This window comes from Brienomyrus brachyistius, chromosome 17 (genome assembly GCF_023856365.1).
Source record: "Brienomyrus brachyistius isolate T26 chromosome 17, BBRACH_0.4, whole genome shotgun sequence".
In the NCBI taxonomy this organism is placed as follows: domain Eukaryota; kingdom Metazoa; phylum Chordata; class Actinopteri; order Osteoglossiformes; family Mormyridae; genus Brienomyrus; species Brienomyrus brachyistius.
Window position 1 is genome coordinate 17756609 of NC_064549.1, and position 23401 is coordinate 17780009.

Consider the following 23401-nt stretch of genomic DNA (forward strand, 5'->3'; position numbering starts at 1 on the left):
TCAGTAACATTTTCACCACTGGCTTCTCCTCTGGTTGAATAATAGTGCAAAATGGGAAAAAATATGGCAGTGTCCTTGTGTGTGAAATCTCCCCAGTGCCACATCCTTAGCATATTCATAGTGGAAACGCCCCCTGCCGGGCCTACTTGTGATAGATCTGGGGAAGCGCAATTAAGTCTAATCCTCTTAGACCTTGAGACTTTTGTTTAGCCTCGAGTGGCTTTGTCACGGCTTGTGGTCTACTGCAGTACTCCCACAGCTGCTTACCTACATGTTTTAAAAATCATTATCGATCTGTACATTTCATTCCATAATTGTTGATCCTTTACAGGGTCACGGTGAGTCTGGAACCTATTCTAGGTAGCATAGGGCACAAGGCAGGCGACACTTTGGACAGGATTCCAGCCTGTCGCAGGACACAGGCTTACATGCAAGGAGGACTTCAGAGACACCAACTCACCTAACCGCATGTTTTCGGACTGTGGGCGAAAACCCACAGAAACACGGGGATGCATGCCAACTCCACACACACGGAGCCATGGGTTGCATTTGCACCACCACCCCTATTCTTCATATACATTATATCTGTTTCTTAAGGCTTTATTGGGACTGTGTAGCGCTTTAGCTTGTTGTACTGCCAGCCTATTCGAAGTTCTGTTTTTTTTCCTCTTTTTTCAACCATTGGTTAACGTCTCTTTGCTGAGTGAAACTATCCCATTTTGGGCCTGTGTGTATTTATTACTGTTATTTGCACTTGCAGGTGCTTTCAGTGTGTGTGGAGGAGGAGAACATCATTCCCTACATCACCAACGTGCTGCAGAACTCTGACTTGGCCCTGCGCATGGCCGTCCGCAACAATCTGGCCGGGGCTGAGGAGCTCTTTGCACGCAAATTCAACAACCTCTTTGCAGGCGGAAGCTACTCAGAGGCCGCAAAAGTGGCAGCTAATGCACCAAAGGTAACTCAATGCAGCAGTATTTAATCTTGTGTTCTATGACATGCCATAGGCTAATTCAGGCTAACAGTGGTGTTTCCCAGGGAGGGAAGGCTGACAGTCTTTTTTTTTCAGGGTATCCTACGGACCCCTGACACCATCCGTCGCTTCCAGAGTGTCCCAGCCCAGCCTGGCCAGACGTCCCCCTTGCTGCAGTATTTCGGCATCTTACTGGACCAGGGCCAGCTCAACAAATTTGAGTCTCTGGAACTTTGTAGGCCTGTTCTGCAGCAAGGCCGCAAGCAGCTTCTAGAGAAATGGCTGAAAGAGGACAAGGTATCGGTGATGTGAGGGAGTTTTTGTGTTCATGTTTAGTTCACATGTAGTTTCTTTCATTATTTCATCTTAGAGCCAAATGTGCCATCCAGATTTCTCTGGGCTGTGGCATATCGTAAAGAATTCACTTTTCCTGGTAATTAGTCCACGCAACAAGGTGGTGCTATAATATATATTTTTTTCATTTTGGAAAATTTCTCAAGAACCATACAGGATACAGTCAAATGTCTCATACTATCTGGAAGAATCATTCAAACCCAGTCTAATGGCATTGAAAACCACATCCAGGCGATCTTCCAACCCCCGTGATTTTGATAAAAAATACAAAATTCTAAAAGAAACACCCTAGACACTCAATTTACACAAAACTTCAAAAGGATAATCTTGAGACTTTGTTAAAGAAATTTCAATTCAAGTCCAATGGTCTACCCATAGTAATCTTATGAATAATAAAAAATATGTATTTGTCTATATAATCACATGCATCTTCTGAACATAGGGTCTGATTCGCATGAACCTTGACATACATGATTAATGCAGAATTCTGTGGGTGATGCCAAATTTTGGTACAGTTAGGTCTTTAGGGAGCACTGTAATTGCATAATTTGTATATGTAGAATATTATTTTGGGTTAGAATTAGAATTCAGGTGTCCTCTTGGTAAGTAATGCTTCTGTGGAATTTTCATAAATATACTCCTCTAGCTGATGCTGCAGGGAAGCGTTTTATAAATGGGCAAATATCACAAGAATTACATACAAGGATCAAAGTTCTACATTCATCTGAATGTGCCCATTTGGCTGAAACTCAGATACTCAAATACTTTGTCTTCCATCTTGAATATCCTACTTTGAATAGTATGGAAAAATAATTCGAAGATTAACTTGTCCTTGACCATTGACCCAATTTGTACAAAATTTGACAAGAATCCTCTGTTCAAACTCACGATTAAAAGTTAAGGATACGACAATCCTTTAACATAATACATTCATTACTTAAGTGGCTTGTATGTTTGTAACATAAGGTGCAATTCTTACAAAATTTGAAAAGTACATTTAGAAGGACATTCCAAGGAAGATGTCCAGTTTACAAGAAGATACTCCACTGCACTACTTCAGAATATAAAAAATTCTTTATTTCACAAACACATTGACGTCAAAGCAATTTTCTTTAAAAAAGTCTGAGGAAACCCAAGATCTCCAAGGACCTGGTATATAAACCCAAATTTCTAACCTGCGAAGGCTCTACCTTTAAGAAGAAAAATCACATTTTTAAGGAAAACAATGTAAAAGGAAAAAATGACATGAATTTGAATGAAAAAAAAACTGTAATTTTTAGAAAAAAATACAAAAGTTGTTCAAATTGCATATATCTGGCACAAAAGCTTTCAGATGATAAAATCCAATGAACCTGCCACCAAGGAACCAACCTTGAGAAAGCCGAGGCATTTCACGTTTATGATCATAACTCAGAAATAATTAAAATTTATTTTTTTTTATTCATAATTCCTTGGGTCAGTATGAATCAATTGACATTGACGAAGCCCACCTCGTTAAAGGACCACTGATGTTACAAGTTCTCACAGAATTGAGTGTGGACCATGCTGATCAAAGGCTGTTAGAGACCCATTTCATATAGCAACCTATGAAGTACAGGCTTAGACCTCCTTTCGCCTCAGGAATTTTTCAGAATCTTGAATTCATAGCTGCTTGTTCCAAGATTATTGGCCAGTACCTTTTCAAGGTAATATGTGGTTCTGATGAAAAATCCCGTAGTCTCGAATTTTGGTGATCTTTAGATTATCTCTTATTTTTACAACCCTTTTTTAAAAAAAAATCATGAAAATCGGTTTACCCCTAGTTTTATAAAAAAATGTATCACCTTAATAAATACATCTGATTATATAAAATGAAGAGCAATTTATTCCAAGATGGCACATCTGAGAGTGCTTGGACCCTGGTAATTGCCTCTTGTGGGTGTATTTCTCTTTAATGCCATCAGTATTCATCAATTAGAGGAATGCTTAAACGGAATGCATCAGACTTTAAAGTGAATGATTAACTATGGTGTTTGGTAAAAATCGCTTAAATAATTGTACCCTTTAGATGGAACTTTCGCAGACTGAAATCCTTTTTTTTTGTCTCTGTGTGCCCCTGTAGCTGGAGTGTTCAGAAGAGCTTGGAGATCTGGTGAAGTCTGTGGATCCTACTCTAGCCCTGAGTGTCTACCTGAGAGCAAATGTTCCAAACAAAGTGATCCAGTGCTTCGCAGAGACAGGACAGTTCCAGAAGATAGTATTGTATGCCAAAAAGGTGAAATATACCTCTGGTATGCTTAGAAATTTTAAATAGAGGTTCAGCTGGGGATATGGATAAAATGGGAGCTGTAATACACAATTGTGGATTTATTGAGCCCAGAAGCAATTAGGCCATTTTAGCTGCTATTAGGGGAGTAAGTTGTTGGCCCCAAGTTGTTCAGATTCAGTTAAAGTTTTTGAGCGAATGATTAGATGCATTGGATGCATCTTTAATTTGCTGTCAGTATTGTCTTTGATTAATCGATTATTTTGATAACCTAAATTAAAACTGTTTTTAACTTCAGTGAAAATATTTCACAAATATTACCCTGGGAACTTAATTACACACTATTAATAGAATAAAAGAAAGAATCTCACTTTTTTATCTTTCTGGAAAAAGAAAGATTGATCTGCAGGTCAGATTTATTAATGAAAAATATAAATAAATATAAGACAACAAAATCTCTTGTCCTCCACTAAGGAAAATGGCTGATCGTCTAATGCATCTTCTCCGTTATTTTAATAGTTGTGTTTTTAGCTCTAGTGCGGCTAACTTTCAATATTGGAAAAAGTATGAATATTGGCTGGTAATATCAGCGAATATTGACGTAGGACTGATGCTGATTATCTTGATAAATGACAAATATCAGAAGAGCATTTTTACCCAATATTTCTTTTTACTTAGCTAGCTAGGTAGCTACCTCATTGCTTGATCATTGCTACCATAGCTAGCAAAAACAATGACTATTTTGTGCTACAAAAGAGAGGATCATAGAAGCATCATAGAACAAAGGTTATCTTAACCATTAGAGAGACCATTCTGTGCTACAAAATGGGCAAATTTCATAAACGCATTTTAGTGCAAAGGTCATCACCATAGCACAGATAATCAGATAATGCTTCCTCTATGAATAGAAATCCGCCTTCTCTTGTCATGCTGTATTTTGGAAATGCCAGCATTGCTACTTTGTGCATCTGCCTGCAACACATTAACGTGAGAGCGTGCTACCTGGAAGTATGAGAGTTTTGCCCCCTAAAACCCATAATTTCTTTCCGTGGGATTTTTAAAGCCCATTAAAGCCAATGTTTCATTTTGGGGATTTGCAGAGAAGGGATGCTGGAGGTCATATATCATCACCGTTTGTTTGCTGACGCAGGTGGGATACACTCCTGACTGGATCTTTCTGCTGCGTAACGTGATGCGTATCAGCCCAGAGCAAGGCCTGCAGTTCTCTCAGATGCTGGTTCAGGATGAGGAGCCACTGGCTGACATCACGCAGGTCAGCTCTTTTAGGGCCTTCCCACCATAACGTTAATAAAATCTTATGCTAGGAATGAAGAAATAAAGTGATGTTCTTCATGTTTGTTGCTCTTCCCTCCTCATGCTTGCAGATAGTGGACGTGTTTATGGAATACAACTTAATCCAGCAGTGTACCTCCTTCCTGCTGGATGCTCTGAAGAATAACCGTCCCACTGAGGGACCCCTGCAAACCCGCCTTCTGGAGATGAACCTGATGCATGCTCCACAGGTATCTAGTCATTATACTGACATGTCTGAGACCTGTCTGAAGGTTTCCTAGTGTGAACTGCTGTAGGACTTTGTGTTTCTTGAAAATGCCTTTGATGTAGTCTTGTTGATTTGTGTCACTTAGGTTGCTGATGCCATCCTCGGGAACCAGATGTTCACACACTATGACCGCGCCCATGTGGCTCAGCTGTGTGAAAAGTCAGGGCTCCTGCAACGTGCCCTGGAGCACTACACCGACCTGTATGACATCAAGAGGGCAGTCGTCCACACCCATCTGCTCAACCCTGAGGTGGGCGCCAAGCCACCATCATGCCCATGTTCATGTCTACCAGTCCCACCCTGCTCATGACCCCCTCCCCTCCCCTTTTCTTCCTAGTGGCTGGTGAACTACTTTGGCTCCTTGTCAGTTGAGGATTCCGTCGAGTGTTTGAAGGCCATGCTCTCAGCCAATATCCGTCAGAACCTGCAGATCTGTGTCCAGGTGGCCTCCAAGTACCATGAGCAGCTTGGCACGCAGGCACTCACGGACCTTTTTGAGTCCTTTAAGAGCTTCGAGGGTATGATTATCCACCCTGGTTGAATTTTATATATATAAATTATGTATGAACAATGTATGTATGATTGATAGATGAATGGAGATATATATGTATAGGAAATACATATTTTAGTGGATCTACTGCCTGTCCTTTATATATTCCTTGAGGGCAGTGTGTTTTATTTCACATTTTATTATATACGCAGACAAATACACACACAGTCTCTATATGTGTATATATATAATGTGTGTGTGTGTGTGTGTGTGTGTGTGTGTGTGTGTGTGTGTGTGTGAGAGAGAGAGTGTGCATGTAATGTGAATTAAAACACACTGCACTTTTATGCAGGGAGATTCTGTGCCACATTCACATACAACAAATGAGACCCTTTGTGCAACTTGTCTCTAAACTTGAGCCCATTGATTGTGTTTCAGGGCTATTCTATTTCTTGGGGTCTATTGTGAATTTCAGCCAAGACCCAGAAGTTCACTTCAAGTACATCCAAGCCGCATGCAAAACTGGCCAAATCAAGGAGGTGGAACGGATCTGTCGGGAGAGCAACTGTTATGATGCCGAGCGTGTGAAGAACTTCCTAAAGGTGATAGGCATTCATTTTCCTGTCTTTCATCTCATTTGCAAAACTGTTTGCATGATAGTACAGTACGCTGACTGGCATTTCCATACTTTGCTTCAGGGTGGTTGTGTTGCTCTAAATTGAGTAAAGATTCCCGTCTACGTGAAGAAACGTGTAAAACGATAATTATGTGTATTTATCAGAGGCATATTGCTTAGCCCTAGAAATAATTTAACTAGAGTAAACTTACTATTAATTTTAATTTCTCTGCAGTAAGTGTATATTACAATCTCGCAGTATTTGATTACATTTGCCGTTTTACACAAGACTGATATACCAATTGGTTCTAAACTAGGACACTATTCAAATAAATGATTTGTTCAAAATAATTCTAGTTCATTTTACTTTACTTTCTGTTTTTTTTGTTCTTCAGGAGGCAAAGCTAACTGACCAGCTCCCCTTGATAATCGTGTGTGACCGATTTGACTTTGTCCATGACCTGGTCCTTTACCTCTACCGCAACAGCCTGCAGAAATACATCGAGATATACGTGCAGAAGGTATCTGCTATTTCCTCTTGTAGTTTTAACCTGATGTTTTCATGCATTCAAGCAAAATGCTATAAACTGCCCATAGAGACAAAGAAACTGAAAGTTTATTTATTTAATCATTTTGACATATAGGTAGGTTCATAGTTTATTTGCTTGACTGGTTCCAGGTAAATCCAAGTCGCCTGCCTGTGGTGATCGGAGGGCTGCTGGATGTGGATTGCTCTGAGGATGTCATCAAGAACCTCATTATGGTGGTGAGGGGCCAGTTCTCCACCGACGAGCTGGTAGCTGAGGTTGAAAAGAGAAACCGGTATGTGCAGTTACCTCTAGTGAGGATTCTGCAGTATTTGCATCTTGGTGCTATACATCTTTCGTGTCAGATGTATCCAAACTGGATGTTCTGCATATTCCCAATTTATATTATTTTGACACTGCCCTCTTGTGGAAAGTTGTGGTTGTTGCAGAAAATGAATAATACTTCATATGTTTGCTATCATGTACTTTCCAGGCTAAAACTGCTGCTACCCTGGCTGGAAGCTCGCATCCATGAGGGCTGTGAAGAGCCTGCAACACACAATGCTCTAGCTAAAATTTACATTGACAGCAACAACAATCCCGAACGCTTTCTGAAGGAGAATCCCTACTATGACAGCCGAGTGGTGGGCAAGTACTGTGAGAAAAGGGACCCCCACCTGGCCTGTGTTGCCTATGAGAGGGGACAGTGTGACCAGGAGCTCATTCACGTGAGTCAATTAAGCACAATGCAATCAGCTACACTACTGACATAGTCTTAAAGACGTTGAGTGTTTCTCTGCAACGTCTGAACACGTATATAGTTTGTCTGCTCAGTTATGGTGAAAATTAAAACCATGATTATTTTGGTTGATATTGAGATCAGTTTTTTGAAGTGATTACTTATTCACTTTGGAAATATGCATTTATTGAAGTTAAAAACTTGTATTTTTAACAGTGGATTTTCTTAGTTTCTTAATTTCCTTAATTCAACCGAGAAACAAAGAAAAAAGGGGCTAGATTTCTCTGGATTTATAACACAAATCGGGACAGAACCAGAACATCATTGCAAAATGAAATGCAGCACTATCTTCCTTTTATCTTGATTTATTTTTGTTTTGATGGTCACTGGAAGCTAGGGCTGGGCAATATGGACAAAAAGTTATATCGCAATATATATTAGCTGAATGGCGATGTACCATATATATCTCAATGTTTTTTTTTTTTAAGTGGGGAAAAAAATTCAGTTGTAAGTCAAAGCAATATTGGATGTCACAAAAACACTTCAAGAAAATAAAGTTCACAACAAATTAACATATATAATTAACAGGTCTACAGTATCTGAAAATGCATTCAGTAACACAACACCAATGCCCATCCATCCATTTTTTGAAGCCGCTTGTCCTATTCAGTGTCACAGGGGGCCTGGAGCCTATGGGATCAAGGGAGGGAGCAACCCAGGATGTGGCGCCAACCCATCGCAGACCACATACAAACACACACACACATACACACCCACACCCCTACAGGCACTTTGGTAACTTCAATTAGCCTCAGTATGTTTTTGGTCTGTGGGAGGAAACCAGAGTACCTGGAGGAAACCCCACAACAACACGGGGAGAAAATGCAAACTCCGCACACATGGAACCCTGGTGGAGACTCAAACCAGAGGTGTGAGGCACCAGTGCACCACTATGCCACCCCCAATACAAATATCAACAAAGTATTTGAATGTAAACCAAAACTGTCAGGTCTAACTGTTCTGCAAAAATGTTTCAAATTTTATGAAAGTGCAGCCTACAACACAAATATAAAAATGTTATAAAAGGTCACACTAGTGGGAGTGGGGTTAGTCCTGTCACAGCAAGCGTGCACAATAGTGGGAGTGGGGTTAGTCCCGTCACAGCAAGCGTGCACACTAGTGGGAGTGGGGTTAGCCCCGTCACAACATGCGTGCGTACTAGTGGGAGTGGGGTTAGCCCCGTCACAGCAAGTATGCACACTAGTGGGAGTGGGGTTAGCCCCGTCACAGCAAGTATGCACACTAGTGGGAGTGGGGTTAGCCCCGTCACAGCAAGTATGCACACTAGTGGGAGTGGGGTTAGCCCCGTCACAGCAAGTATGCACACTAGTGGGAGTGGGATTAGCTCCGTCACAGCAAGTATGCACACTAGTGGGAGTGGGGTTAGCCCCGTCACAGCAAGTATGCACACTAGTGGGAGTGGGATTAGCTCCGTCACAGCAAGTATGCACACTAGTGGGAGTGGGGTTAGCCCCGTCACAGCAAGCATGCACACTAGTGGGAGTGGGGTTAGCCCCGTCACAGCAAGTATGCACACTAGTGGGAGTGGGGTTAGCCCCGTCACAGCAAGCGTGCACACTAGTGGGAGTGGGGTTAGCTCCGTCACAGCAAGCGTGCACACTAGTGGGAGTGGGGTTAGCCCCGTCACAGCAAGTGTGCACACTAGTGGGAGTGGGGTTAGCCCCGTCACAGCAAGCGTGCACACTAGTGGGAGTGGGGTTAGCCCCGTCACAGCAAGTATGCACACTAGTGGGAGTGGGGTTAGCCCCGTCACAGCAAGTATGCACACTAGAGGGAGTGGGGTTAGCCCCGTCACAGCAAGTATGCACACTAGTGGGAGTGGGGTTAGCCCCGTCACAGCAAGCATGCACACTAGTGGGAGTGGGGTTAGCCCCGTCACAGCAAGCATGCACACTAGTGGGAGTGGGGTTAGCCCCGTCACAGCACGTATGCACACTAGTGGGAGTGCGGTTAGCAGAGCAGAATAGTGGAGCCTGCAGCAGACAGTGAGGGAGAAGAAAAAGCCCTTCCGCAAGATGGAAACAGAAATTTTGAAATAGAAACAACCTTAAATTCCCGATATACCACCCAGCCCTACTGGAAGCCAAAATCATAACTGACATTAAAATTTATAGCCAATTCTGTATTGATACTAGCATTAAATGCTCAGAAAATGTGATCAGATCTCTATACAAGTCCTAATAATTAATGTAATATTGGTTTATTTGTTCACTTTTCCAATTAATGCTCAAAACGAGAATTCCTTGTTTTTCCTGTTTTGTACCATTGTAGGTCTGCAACGAGAACTCCCTCTTTAAGAGTCTGTCACGTTACCTGGTTCGGCGTAAAGACCCCGAACTTTGGGGTAGCGTGCTCCTGGAGTCTAATCCATACCGGAGGCCTTTGATAGACCAGGTGGGGAGAAATAGGAATAGACTAGTACTTACTGATTTAAGCACTCGTATACTAACATGTTCAAACTTAAGCTATTTTCTATTTGCAGGTTGTGCAGACTGCCCTGTCTGAGACTCAGGACCCTGAAGAGGTGTCTGTCACTGTGAAAGCCTTTATGACAGCCGACCTTCCTAATGAACTGATTGAACTTCTGGAAAAGATTGTTTTGGACAATTCCGTTTTTAGTGAACACAGGTAATAAGATTTAAGGATAATCAAGTAACAAGTTTGCCTGTTTCTGTGCCTTGAACAAGACAGCTGAAGTAAATGTAGATGTTTTAGGTGAGCAATAGATTTGGTATTGAAAGCACGGCCAAATAATGTTTAGCCTAAAGCAGAGCTGATTCATTTTCAGGAACCTACAGAACCTCCTAATCCTCACAGCCATCAAAGCAGACCGCACTCGGGTGATGGAGTACATTAACCGGCTGGATAACTATGATGCGCCTGACATCGCCAACATAGCCATTAGCAATGAGCTCTTTGAGGAGGCCTTTGCTATCTTCAGGAAGTTTGACGTCAACACTTCAGCTGTTCAGGTTAGATGAACTGTGTTAGTCACTCATCGTACTGGTTTAGAATGGTCTGGTTGTCATTAGCCTTCAGTACACCGCACATGTTTTTGCATATTGTAGGTTCTTATTGAGCACATTGGCAACCTTGACCGGGCCTATGAATTTGCCGAGCGTTGCAATGAGCCAGCGGTATGGAGCCAGCTAGGCAAGGCTCAGCTACTGAAGGGCCTGGTGAAGGAGGCCATTGACTCTTATATCAAGGCAGATGATCCATCAGCATATATGGAGGTGGTGCAGGCAGCAAATCAAAGTGGTAAGAATCCCACTGGCAGGAGCTGCCTGATTGGATTGCAGGTCATAGTAAAAATCCGGCCTTATCTCTATGGACATTTATTTTTTTTAACCAGGGAACTGGGAGGATCTGGTGAAGTTCCTGATGATGGCTAGGAAGAAAGCACGGGAATCCTACGTAGAGACTGAGCTGATCTTTGCTCTTGCAAAAACCAATCGCCTGGCTGAGCTTGAGGAGTTCATTAATGGGCCCAACAACGCTCACATCCAGCAAGTATGTATTGCCTGCTGTCTACCCTGCCCATTGTTAATGAGGTCAGTCAGTCATTTTATTATGTTTGGATGTTCTTGTTTCTGTCCAAAGGTTGGTGATCGATGCTATGATGAGAAAATGTATGACGCAGCAAAGCTACTGTACAACAACGTCTCCAACTTTGGTCGTTTGGCCTCTACTTTGGTTCATCTGGGAGAATTCCAGGCTGCTGTGGATGGAGCCCGTAAGGCCAACAGTACACGCACCTGGAAGGAGGTTGGGTTTTGTTTGTCTGGCTTTACATTGTCTGTCCAAATGATGCAGGCCTAAAATGATCATTTAAACGTGATGATGTTTCAAACTATGGCTGTATTGGCTCCTTTCCGTCTTATTTAGGTATGCTTTGCCTGTGTGGATGGAAAGGAGTTCCGCCTGGCCCAGATGTGTGGCCTGCACATCGTTGTTCATGCTGATGAGCTGGAGGAGCTCATCAATTACTATCAGGTTAGAGTTAATGCGGGATAAAGTTAAAAGATTCATAAGTCAAGGGTGCCAAAGTAGCGATTGATTTGTGCTGAATGGCTGACCCCTTCACTCCTCCTACAGGACCGTGGCTATTTCGAGGAGCTAATCACTATGCTGGAAGCAGCACTGGGACTGGAAAGGGCCCACATGGGCATGTTCACAGAGCTGGCAATTCTCTACTCCAAGTTTAAACCACAAAAGATGAGAGAACACCTGGAACTTTTCTGGTCCAGGGTCAACATTCCAAAGGTATGGTGAATGGGAGGCATAGATTTCCAGCATCTTCAGAACATCAAGAACATCTTCAGGATGTGGAAATGTGTCTCTCCTCTGCAGGTTCTCAGGGCTGCTGAACAGGCCCATCTGTGGGCAGAGCTTGTTTTCCTATATGACAAGTATGAGGAATATGACAATGCAATCATCACTATGATGAACCATCCAACAGATGCTTGGAAGGAAGGGCAATTCAAGGACATTGTCACAAAGGTAACCATGAAACTAGGAAATGTGTACGTAGTACAGTGTGTGTGCATGCATGTACTCAGAGATGAAACCGGCATCACATTCAGCATTCACCTTGTTGTCTGTTGCCTGGGATGGACTCCAGTCCTTCCCGAAACCCTGATTAGAATAATTGGTTGTACTTAGTCTTCCTGCAGACCACAATGTCAGATCCAAAACAGTAAGTACAGCAGATGATGAGAAATAACAACAAATAAGAGAAAATGCATTACTATACTGCAGTGTTTCCCAACCTTTTTTGAATTGTGTACCCCCTGAGAGATTTTCTCATACCACAAGTACCCCCTTTGTCAAATGTGTTGATGATTCAATAAAAGTAGAACGTACAACTGATTATCAAATTTAAAACATTTTATTAAATCTCCATAACTTGAACATTTAATTCATTAAGCAACACATCCCAGATAGATTTTCTTTCTATACCAGGGCACAGCTAATGGAATGGCTGATAATATTTACCCATCATCAGGGAAATTAAATATAAACATTTTTTCCACGTACCCCCTGTAATGTGCTCGCGTACCACTAGGGGTACGCGTACCCCCGGTTGGGAATCACTGCTATACTGGGTACAAGGATTCAAAAGGTTTGTTTTATATTTATTTATATATATATATATATATATATATATATATATATATATATATATATATATATATATACTTGTTTGTGTACCTCCCTGCAGACAACATGTGACTATAAAGATCAGTAAATAGCAAGTAACAGAAAAATGAGGAAAATAATTTTATATGTATACATGTAATACACATACAATATACAATAACACAGGGTTTCTCAACTTTCCAAACCATGTATTTTCTCTCGTCAGATTTAACACATAATACATAATTTTTTTCCCCAGATCAGAGAAACGCTATTTAATTCCAGATATCGTTGATTATCAGTATATAATAGAAGACATTATTACTTTACTTAGAGGCTCCATTTTTCCGTAAGATTCCCTTAGAATTGCCCATAAATGCTGCACATTTAAATAGGCGAAAAGATGAATGGAATTTTAATAAAGAAATCTTACAAAAGTAAAAAATAATAATTGACATAGAGTATAATACCACGCAGACAGTGCAGTTTGTTTCTCTGGCTGCCTGCTCTTCATTACAGTGAATGGGTTTGATATTGCTGGTAGAATTGTCGCCCGTCCTGGAATGAAAAATTAAATGCTGTGTCCCATTTTTAACCATTACAGAGCACGATTTGTCCCGTATTGCTATTAATTGAAAGTGGAAACCCGAATTGCTGGTGTTTGCGATTGTAAACACTTCATCTGCATGTTCAACTACATGGCAGTGCTTCAAGTGGTGAATAAACTTGGTAGTATTTCCATTGTTAATTTGGATTCGTTTTCGGCAGAGTTTACAGTACCCAGAACCAGCCTATTGCATGTCAGACTTTAAACTGCGAAAAACTACAGTCACAGCACAGACTGTCACGATGCGTGGTGATCGTGCTGGTAGGCGAGCGAACAAGGAGCAGGCAGGCAGGCAAAGCAAGGGTTAAACTGGGGATTTATTAGGTACGGGACGGGCAGGACAAAACAGTAGCTCGAACATCGACTAACATCAATGACGGACCAGGAACGAAGTTAAGACATGGACTGAAATAGACAGGACTGGGCGAAAATAATCGGACACAGCTGGGTACAATCGGGGAAGCACACGTGGATAATCAGGGGGGCGTGGCACACACGAGAATTGTACGAGCCGGGCGTGACAGACCGTTTTTACATTGTTTATCCCCAGTATCATCTTCTTAAAAAGATGTTGTGGCTGTTGGGCTGTCGCCTTCTTCATTGACCCTTCAAGATTCTTGTGAGGCAGTACATTTTTCTTCCATGATATTACCAAAACTTTTCATATGTGCTCCGCCAACTCAACCAACCTTGCTGTGCATAGGTTGTCCGTTCTTAATAGACTGCCATATGATTGGTTGGAATTGTGTTTATTTCTGTGATGTCATAAGCTGATTTGTGCTATCAAGCATTGTTCCTTACTGACAGGGCTAGGCAGCGATCAGGTTTGCATCCGTGCAGCAGCCCATTACGGACCGAACTGCATTTCCCTGCTTCCATAGCCCACTGCTTGAGAAACCCTGCAATAGCATACAAGTAGGACAAGGTGCTGAGGACTGTTAGAAGGGAGAAGCAAGAGAAGTGGTTGTGCAGGTTAACTAGAATCCATTATTCCGTGGTTTGCTTTTCAGAGGTATTATTATTAAGTCTTCCAGGCTACTGTAAACTCTGTGTCAGTAATGCCCTATAGTTATTTGCGGCCTTGTGTCAAGTAGCTGTCTTACCAAGACATTGGTGAGATTGGACTCCATAGTGCATCTGTAATAAGTGTTTACTGCCACTGGTGACATTCGGACGTTCCTTCTTCATAACCGTTTTCTTTTTTCTGCTGCCATTTGTAGGTTGCAAATGTGGAGTTGTATTACAAAGCCATCCAGTTCTATTTGGACTTCAAGCCCCTGTTACTAAACGACCTGCTCGTTGTTCTGTCACCCCGGCTGGACCACACACGGGCTGTGAACTTCTTTTCAAAGGTTGCCGATCCTTATACTTTATGAATTTTTAACTTTGTCTACCTCCAGTACAGTAATTAACATTTGCTTTACTATCGTCAGCATAACTATAATTATGTTCACTTCCCACATTCTTTCCTCTTAGATGAAGCAGATTCCACTTGTTAAAATTTATCTGAGATCTGTACAAAACCACAACAACAAGTCAGTCAATGAAGCACTGAACAACCTTCTCATCATAGAAGAAGACTTTCAGGTAAGGAGGTTTTGCGAGATGTCTTTTAAATGATATGAATTCGCCAGAAGGTTTCCATGGATACATAATGTATTAATATTTTGTTCTGAATTTTATTATGTACTAAGTATGAGTTCTGTGCTTTGCCCTTTTCAAAGCACCTAAGCTGTCTGAATTTATGTTCCAGAAAAAAACAGTATTCTCTCTTTGCAGGCTCTGCGCACATCCATAGATGCCTACGACAACTTCGATAACATCTCACTAGCTCAGAGCCTAGAAAAGCACGAGCTTATTGAGTTCCGAAGAATTGCAGCCTACCTCTTTAAAGGCAACAATCGTTGGAAGCAGAGTATTGAGCTCTGCAAAAAGGACCAGTTGTACAAGGTCACAAACTCCTTGAGAACCCAGTCAGTTATTAATTCAGACAAATGGAAATGTATCTCATAGACTCCTCCTCTGCATTGAAAGGTTTTCTCAGCAGTGAATCTGGACTCATGTGCAATCTCTGTGCTTTTCTGGTCAACTCAGGATGCGATGCAATACGCTGCAGAGTCCAAGGACATAGAGGTGGCAGAAGAGCTTTTCCAGTGGTTCCTGCAGGAGGATAAGAAGGAGTGCTTTGCTGCCTGCCTCTTTACCTGCTATGATCTGTTACGGCCCGACGTGGTCCTGGAGACCGCCTGGAGGCATAATATCATGGACTTCTCCATGCCTTATTTCATTCAGGTCATGAGGGAGTATCTGACCAAGGTAAGGATCAGCAGGCTTGCATGAGCTAGTGTGCAGGTCACCTTCTGATTCGGGGAAATCTAACCAAAACAGGCTCTTGCCCCCAGTTAGAGCTGCAGGGATTTAAAGATTTTCCTAAATCAAACAGAAATGAAATGACACAATCATCAGTACTCTACACTTGCTCCTCTTCCTGGACCTTATTGGGAACTTACCGCTGAGCTAATATGGAGAGCTAGCGGTGTTTTATGGCTTGAAGTGGGGCGGACCATCAGGGTGACAGCTTCGGCTGCTGCGCTGCTGCTCTCTGACCCTGCAGAGTTTACTGCAGCCTGTCCGTCCATCATCATAGCCCCCATTCCTGCACTCGGCATCCTCCCCTGCTCAAATAGCCTGTGAAACACAGCTAAGCTACCTGCTTGCAGTGTTTAATCATGCTGTTTGTTTGCTTATCAGTACTTTCCCATGCAATTGTGGTGGTAGCTCATTACAGTTATGGATCATTGTAAAAGCCACAAATTGGTTCATCATTCTGCATTTGGAACTGAAATTTATAGGTGCAGTTGGGTTATGGAATCAATGATAGTTTCATAATTTCTTCCTTTGGTCCATGTGCAAAAAAAGAAAAACACAAAAATAAAGTCAGAACTAATGACTTTCTTTGAAGCCTAGATACTAAACGGTGTCAGACATTATTAACCAATTTGATCAGTTTATCAGCTTTGAGCTGCCAGATTTTCTACCTGGACTTTCTAACTAGTTACAATATACAGTAATAAGTACCTGCTCACAAAAAACTGAACCTGAGGCTGGTCATTATGGACAAACACTAGTGCATGCTGGGAGTAATTTTCAGGATATTGAAGACTCCTGAATGGAGTGAGTAAGGCACAGTCTCAGCCTCATATAATATGCATTTGTGTCTTGAGCTCAAGTAAGGGGGGGCTGTTTATTTTTAACAGCCAAATAGTAATGGCCACTTTGCTATCAGCATGCATAGCTTCGCCATATTGAAAGGCCTGGCTGCATTAATAGAACAAGCCACTGTCTTGACTGCCCTGGCATTTTGTGTTGTTTCTTGCATTATTTTTTTCTTTTCCATCTGTTTACTGTCTGTGCCTGCTTTTTATATTTTATTTCATTTTTTTTGGGGATTTTTTTTTCTAAGCTGCAACTCTTGAATTCCTTTTCAGGTCGATGCAATTAAGGAAAAGGTGAAAGCTGATTTTTTTTTTCAGTTCTAGTTGTTCCTTTAGTGCAGATGAGTGACACCTTGGGAATCTGCATGTTGTCCCTCCCATGCCACATTGCTGCTTTCAAACAAGCCTGTCACTGACCAGACAGTATTGGGAGATTGTACTCTCCTGTAGCACACAGGCCTCCCGCTTTGCACCCAGAGAGCTCCCATCCAGGTTGTCATAGAGATGATCACCCATTTCTTAGAGGGAAATCATGTCGCGACATGATGACCAATGACAATCTAAGCCAGTCACTTATTCAATGGGGAAAAAGATATTTGGGATCTGAATAATGTCTTTAAATGTCCTCTTCCTCATTGGTGCGTTATTGGCAGTAGATCTCTGTAAGTGACTGAGCAACAGGTGGTTCCCCTTAAGACAGAAGGTTCAGGGCAGTGTTTCTAACTACCTGGGAGAAGGCTCTTCGGGAGATGGGTTTGAGACGCCTGTAGTATATTCTGCCATTCTGTAGCATGAGAGAAGGAGAACTGCAGGTCAGCCTGGTAGTGGTTTACAGTTTGTCATACTTCACTCCTCCGCCTCACCCAAACACTCAGGAGCAGGGATGGGCCAATCCACGTTTTTTTCAGTTCCAATCCAATTCTGATACACAACTGCCGATTCCAATACAAGATCTCTTTTTATTTTAATAGATAAAATTAGTAATATAATAATATTATAAGTAATATAGTAAAACTAGTAAATACAAATGAAAAACTGTATTTCAAAAAATCTTTAAGCTACTACGAACATACATAACATACTGTACTACCTCGTTTGTACATCTTGCTTTAAGCGTTTTTGAGGCATTTTGCAGTTTAATATGAATATCTTCCAAGCAAGGATACAGAAGTGGCGAATATTTAAAATGCCCCCCAATTTTTCCCCTACTGGCAAGAGCGTCACATTTCGCTGTGATAGCAGTCCCTGCTGTACCACTACACCGAGTGGGCAAACAGCCCAAGGAAGTGACTCAAGTCATCCACCGCTTTTTTCGTATTTGTCACATTGTCTCGCACAATTGTGTGTGCTTTGTTTAATGGCATTTTCTGCTAAAAGCAACTCCCACCTTTCAGAACTTTGTTTTTACAAAGATTGTAAATCGCTGTGCTACTAGTTGCTGTTAGAAGCTTGAATGTTGCAAAAAGCACATCTAAAATGGGAAGGAGCTGTCTTGCGATTGATTGTACAAATAGCTCCTATTTCATGTTAAATCTATTGTTTTAGAAACTGCCAAAAACTAGATAAGTATCGGACGTGGATCGGTCACATATGTGCCCAGGTACATAGTCTCCATTGGTTATGTAAATAACTAAAGTATACAAGTGAAATGGATGAACCTGCAAAACTTAGTTCATGTGCGCAGACTATTTCAGATCTCTTCAGATGTTTTGTAGTTTCACAGATCACCTATTCATTCATTCATTCTTTGGACCAGTTTAATAATGAAAGGGCTGAGAAAGTGAAATCTGGTTTTTGTTAGGCTGAATGTGCACATGTTAAAAGCAGGTAGCACACCTATAGTACGTACATGTTCGTTTGGTGTTGAAGTAGCATGTATTAACCTCTTTGTAGCAGTAGTGCCTGTTTAGACAGTAGGTGACATTGCTCTTGGCTGTACATGCTTCTCGTAGGGCCTGACTGCTTGTATAACCTCCCTGTGGCCTTGCTGTCCCTGCCTTGGTACTCCCACCTTTTACTTATGCACTGATTTTGTACTCTTAAGAAAACTAGCATGACTTTCCCCTAAAGTAAACTGTCACTTTGTTCAAGTACTTGCAATAGACCCTTTTTTTTTAACAAAACAGTAATTTGTTTAACAAAATATGGAGGGAACTAAACCCAGTTTCTAGGATTCAATGTAAAGTATTTAATGCACTGATTTCAGATTACAAGCATTTGATTTAGGTTTGAAATTGACTCTGATGCCCTTTAAATGGCCTCGCTTGACTAATTTGGCACCTCTTCCAAACCTGGAAAATCTGTTGCCCAGCTTTTACAAAGCTTACACATTTGTAGGACATCAAATGATAAATGTTTTAATTGGGCAGATTGAGGAGGTTCTTAGAGAATATCGTTATACTTTGAGATTTGGGTATGAAAGCATCCCATTCTTAAATCATTAAGAATCTTAAATTTGTTTGATTTTAGCTGCCTTTATGGAAGTAAATAAGAGTTACTTATTTCGAGAACGTGAAAATATGATATAGGAATTACTTGAAGAGCATATGTTTTCCTCCTTGATATTGCATCTGTACATTCAAATTATTAACAAATGGGTTTGGTTCCTTTCTTATTTATCTCACTACTGTAACAAGCTAAATCCAAGTTTTGGCTTGAAGGTGGGACCATTGCCAGGCATCAACTTTATTTCACCCCCAACTCTTCACCCTCCCAAAAATAAATTTTCTGTTTCTCAAGCAAGCTTTTGGCTTTTCCTTATGCATCATGAGTTCCTAGATTAAGGTGTGAAGTGAAGAAGCTCCTTTCTCTCCGGTATCTCTACTTGCATTGTCTTTTGCCTACATTGGTCCCGCCTATCAGCCTCCATCTTAAAGTAAAACTACGGGTTGGCTGAGCCTCCCTTTGGAGGTCCATGCTGGCATTAGCTGCCGGGGGGTTTGCCTGTTCATTTCTCTGGCTGCTAATTTTAGGTGGACCAACTGGATGCCTCAGAGTCTTTAAGGAAAGAAGAGGAGCAAGCTACGGATAACCAGCCCATTGTTTACGGTAGGAACTCCTTCCTTTGTTATAACTTACTTTTTTTCATAAAAACAGAGAAACGTAGGAAGTTAAGTGATAGTTTTTATTTATACAAGATTCTGAGGACAAGTAGGTTTTTGCATTCTTGAATGGATAAGAATGGAGCTGGGGCTGAACGATTTATCGATTTCAGATCAAAATCAAGACTTGATTAATCAAGCGGGATTAGCAGTTCGCTAAGGCTACTATTTAGGATACGCATTATACTGCACGTCTGACCCAAGGTTTAAAACTGTCATGAGAATAGTTTTACAAATTCGCGCAGCCCTCCTTGTGTGACAGTCATGCTCACCAATCAGAAGTGGACCAAGGCAACTGTGTATACGCCCACAAACAGCAAACAAATGAAACCTGTGGAGTGAAAAAATATCCATTCCGCTGCTGAAGTGAATTACCCACCTATTTCATGGTCAGAGATTGTTTACAGAAAGGTCCCATTATTAGAGACCCAAACGTCATTAGCTGCAAGACTCCTATTGTTTTTTTTTCTTACTGGAATTGTTTTATTTCTTTTATTACTTTATTTAAATTAACACAGTCACAGTTTTTGTGATTTTTTTTTGTGTGTCATTGTTCTCTGCTAATGTAGCCCTTGTGTACATTCACGAAACAACACTCTTACTTCACTATGGGTAAAAATGTGGTCAACTGCTGTTTGCAAACTCAGCACTTATAATGCTCATCTAAAAATATATTTCACTATGTTTGGGTTGCTAGCAACCGGGAACTTTTTTGGCAAGAAAATGACCATAAAACAGTGATTTAAAGCAAGTTTGTATTAAATTTATAGTAAATTGTTTCTGATAAACAGTACTTGGTGTAAGTCATATGGCTATCATCCTCAAATGACAATGTAAAAAGGTCAGTTTGTTTAGAAACTGTGCGTAGTGTTCAGGAATGTGGTATTCAATTAAGTTTTACACAGTTAAGGTTACTTCTATATGCTACCTCACTAAAGACTCTAGGTTTGTACACAAGGATTAAAAAAGTAATAAATACATGTTGGAAGCAGTTCATATCCTTAAGTTCTCATCCTTGCATTAGACTATAGACCAGTTAATATTTTGATGGCATTTCATGTGGTAATGTTGCGTTTCATGTTTAAATCTTTTACCCATTGAATATTGAACTGAAGCTTGACTTTTAACTAATATCGCAAATGAAATCACAATATCCATCAAAAAAATCTCAATTATATATTTTCCCCAAATCGTTCAGCCCTAAATGGAGCCGTCCCCAAGAAAGCTTTGGTAGCATTAAACAAAAAAGTTGTATCGGATAGTAAGGTATAAACCATGACGAGGTGTGCAATTATATGAAAATGATCACCGGCCCGACATTAAGTGGAAGGCCACTGACCAAGTTGGAGTTGATTGCTATCATATAATCACACATCTCCTCGTGATTTATCCCACTTATACCACGGCTAATGAACAATAAATAGAATATACTAGTCCCAGTTTAATTTTTTAGAAGAATTTTTCAGTTAGCATTTAATAATGTGCTCTTAAAAATCTAGTCCCTATATGGGCAGAATATCTAGTCAGGCTACTCACTGGAACTGGCAAATCCAGTAAGTTACCATAGAAGCCATCAAGAGGTTGCTTGTGTTCTGCAAACCACGGAAAATTATGCTGAATGCCTTTTATAATCAAAAGGTAACAAACATTTTTATATTAAAATTAAAATATTAATATTTGATTGTCGTTACCTGAATAAAATCGATACCCATATGACATCTCTGAACCAATAGGAAAAAAATAGTTTTATCCAAAGCCGTGGTATAATTGCCAGTAATCGGTTATAGGCATTGTCAGTATGAGCCAGTGTGTAAGTAAATGCAAATGTGATGTGACGTTACAGGGACAGCTCAGCTGATGCTCACTTCAGGAACCAGCATGCCTGTCCCACAGCAGGCTTACGGCTATGGATACTCTGCACCTGCAGGCTACGGCCACCCCACACAGCCCCAACCTGGCTTTGGCTATGGCATGTAGGCTTCTCTGCTTCCCAGCCATCAGTCCATCTCCTTAAGTTATTCACCAGCCGATTCTGGTCTTCTGTTTGCAGTGGGGAATGCACAACAAGCATTTTTTTTTTTTGTTGAACTTGATTTTATTTCTTTTTCCTGAAGGAAAACAAACTGGACAGCCTGTTGTTTTAACACTTTCATCCTTTACCAGTGTATTACTAGAATTCTCTTGATTTAATTTTAAGGAAGAATGGAGCTTTATGTTCACAAGGGGCTTGCAGGTTCTTGTTCTCTTGATTTAAAGTCTGTTGTAAGGCGTCTGATTTGCACTCAGAAATTAATGTAGAATCTCTTGTGTGTATGTGTTTGTATGCAAGCAGCTTTCTTCAGTCTGTAAAATGCAGTAAAAAGCTACAGTATCCTTAGCATATGAGTTGGTTTATGGCTTCTATGACTAAGTACAAACAATAATATCAGTATGTACTACATGGGTCTGTAGCACTAGAGTCCTTGTAAATTCAAACCAATATTATAAAGTGCATTTTGAGTTCTGTTTTTGTTTATATAGCCCCATATGTTTCACATATGGCTCATGATTCCAGTATTCAGTGTTCATCTGTGGCACCATTTCTGTCCTCCTGGAGGGAAGAGTCTGTTCTCCTGAAATGTGTGTATTTACTCATCCCTAATCTGTGCTGAGGTTTACATGTGTTGGGTGTTGTGATGTTTAAGGTCACTGTTGACTGTACAGAACAGGGAATTTTAAGGCCTGATAACCTTGCTTGTCCTGCCAGTTTGGTTTGTGCAGTTTTCATTCTGATCTAACTGAAAATAAACATACATAATAGCAGTAATTTGATCAATGGTGTGCTTGTGTAGCCGTTTTCACACATGAACTCCAGACATTGTCCTGAGACTCGGGTCCAGATATTGAGATCATGAGTTGCCCTTTCACACATGGCACACAACCACAGATTGTCTGTCACATATGTGTTCACAACTACTAGAAATACTCTGGTTGGCTTAGATTTGGAGTGGCAGTTGGGTAGAGCATGCAGGAGGCAGGGCATAATGCAAAAAGTACACTGCAGTAATCGTAGCGTTTCCTTTATAGCACTATTGAAGTTCCTGATTCTCGTCGTCTCCCCAGGTACCAATGTTTGGGTCTTTGTATAAATGGCACTTTTTGCTCATGTCGAGTTCTACTGACAGTTTCCTGCTGAATTCACACATGGGGGTCAATCAGGACTTACCTGAAATTTAGCTAGCAGGGTAGAGTCCATTTAATGTCCAATACGACCTTCACACATACAACCCCTCTGGGTAATGACTAAAAAGTTCTGGGTAGCAGCACATGTCTGAAAGGGGCTTAAATTGCTTAATCAGTGTGACAATGTATCTATCCAGAAATGGGATGACATTCTGGTCAGGGCCAGACTTGTGCCTTGGTTAATCCTGGCCGCAGTAGCTATGAACAAGTCATAAGACAAAGGTATGCATATATTTAAATTATTCTTCAGTTATTACCTGAATGTAATTTCAAAATAAATATTGAAATGTATAAGTATATGAAAGTCTATGGGCAGTGGGTAGAGTGATGGGCTTTCACTATATATCCTGTAGATTTAGTGTGGATACAGGTAATAGTGTACATTCTATAACTGGCTTGTTAATCTAAATGTATATGATTTAGGACTAAAGAAAGAGTGTGCCAGGAAACTACAACACAGTTACAGGGCAGACAATCCACTAGATGGCAGTAATGCACCTAAACGCAATAAACATTCAGCAGAGTACG

At 41.0% G+C, this 23401-nt stretch overlaps 1 protein-coding gene across 2 annotated transcripts in view; it reads left to right on the forward strand.

Moving 5' to 3' along the window:
- The window catches only part of LOC125712374 (clathrin heavy chain 1-like), a 31650-nt gene extending 9193 nt beyond the window's left edge, over positions 1-22457 (forward strand). The window contains exons 7-33 of one of the 2 annotated variants that reach the window (XM_048982337.1): positions 761-958; positions 1070-1270; positions 3429-3581; positions 4723-4845; positions 4958-5095; positions 5219-5383; positions 5471-5651; positions 6062-6225; positions 6635-6760; positions 6919-7061; positions 7260-7494; positions 9858-9980; positions 10069-10214; positions 10375-10558; positions 10655-10847; positions 10942-11099; positions 11190-11354; positions 11475-11582; positions 11685-11852; positions 11940-12089; positions 14556-14687; positions 14812-14922; positions 15115-15285; positions 15430-15651; positions 16824-16844; positions 19523-19598; positions 21495-22457. In XM_048982337.1, coding sequence (XP_048838294.1) covers positions 761-958; positions 1070-1270; positions 3429-3581; positions 4723-4845; positions 4958-5095; positions 5219-5383; positions 5471-5651; positions 6062-6225; positions 6635-6760; positions 6919-7061; positions 7260-7494; positions 9858-9980; positions 10069-10214; positions 10375-10558; positions 10655-10847; positions 10942-11099; positions 11190-11354; positions 11475-11582; positions 11685-11852; positions 11940-12089; positions 14556-14687; positions 14812-14922; positions 15115-15285; positions 15430-15651; positions 16824-16844; positions 19523-19598; positions 21495-21628 — 4089 coding nt within the window. In that variant the 3' untranslated portion in view covers positions 21629-22457. The remainder of the gene's footprint in view (positions 1-760; positions 959-1069; positions 1271-3428; positions 3582-4722; positions 4846-4957; positions 5096-5218; positions 5384-5470; positions 5652-6061; positions 6226-6634; positions 6761-6918; positions 7062-7259; positions 7495-9857; positions 9981-10068; positions 10215-10374; positions 10559-10654; positions 10848-10941; positions 11100-11189; positions 11355-11474; positions 11583-11684; positions 11853-11939; positions 12090-14555; positions 14688-14811; positions 14923-15114; positions 15286-15429; positions 15652-16823; positions 16845-19522; positions 19599-21494) is intronic. The other variant, XM_048982338.1, reaches the window with a different exon arrangement.
- Positions 22458-23401: the final 944 nt, after the last annotated feature.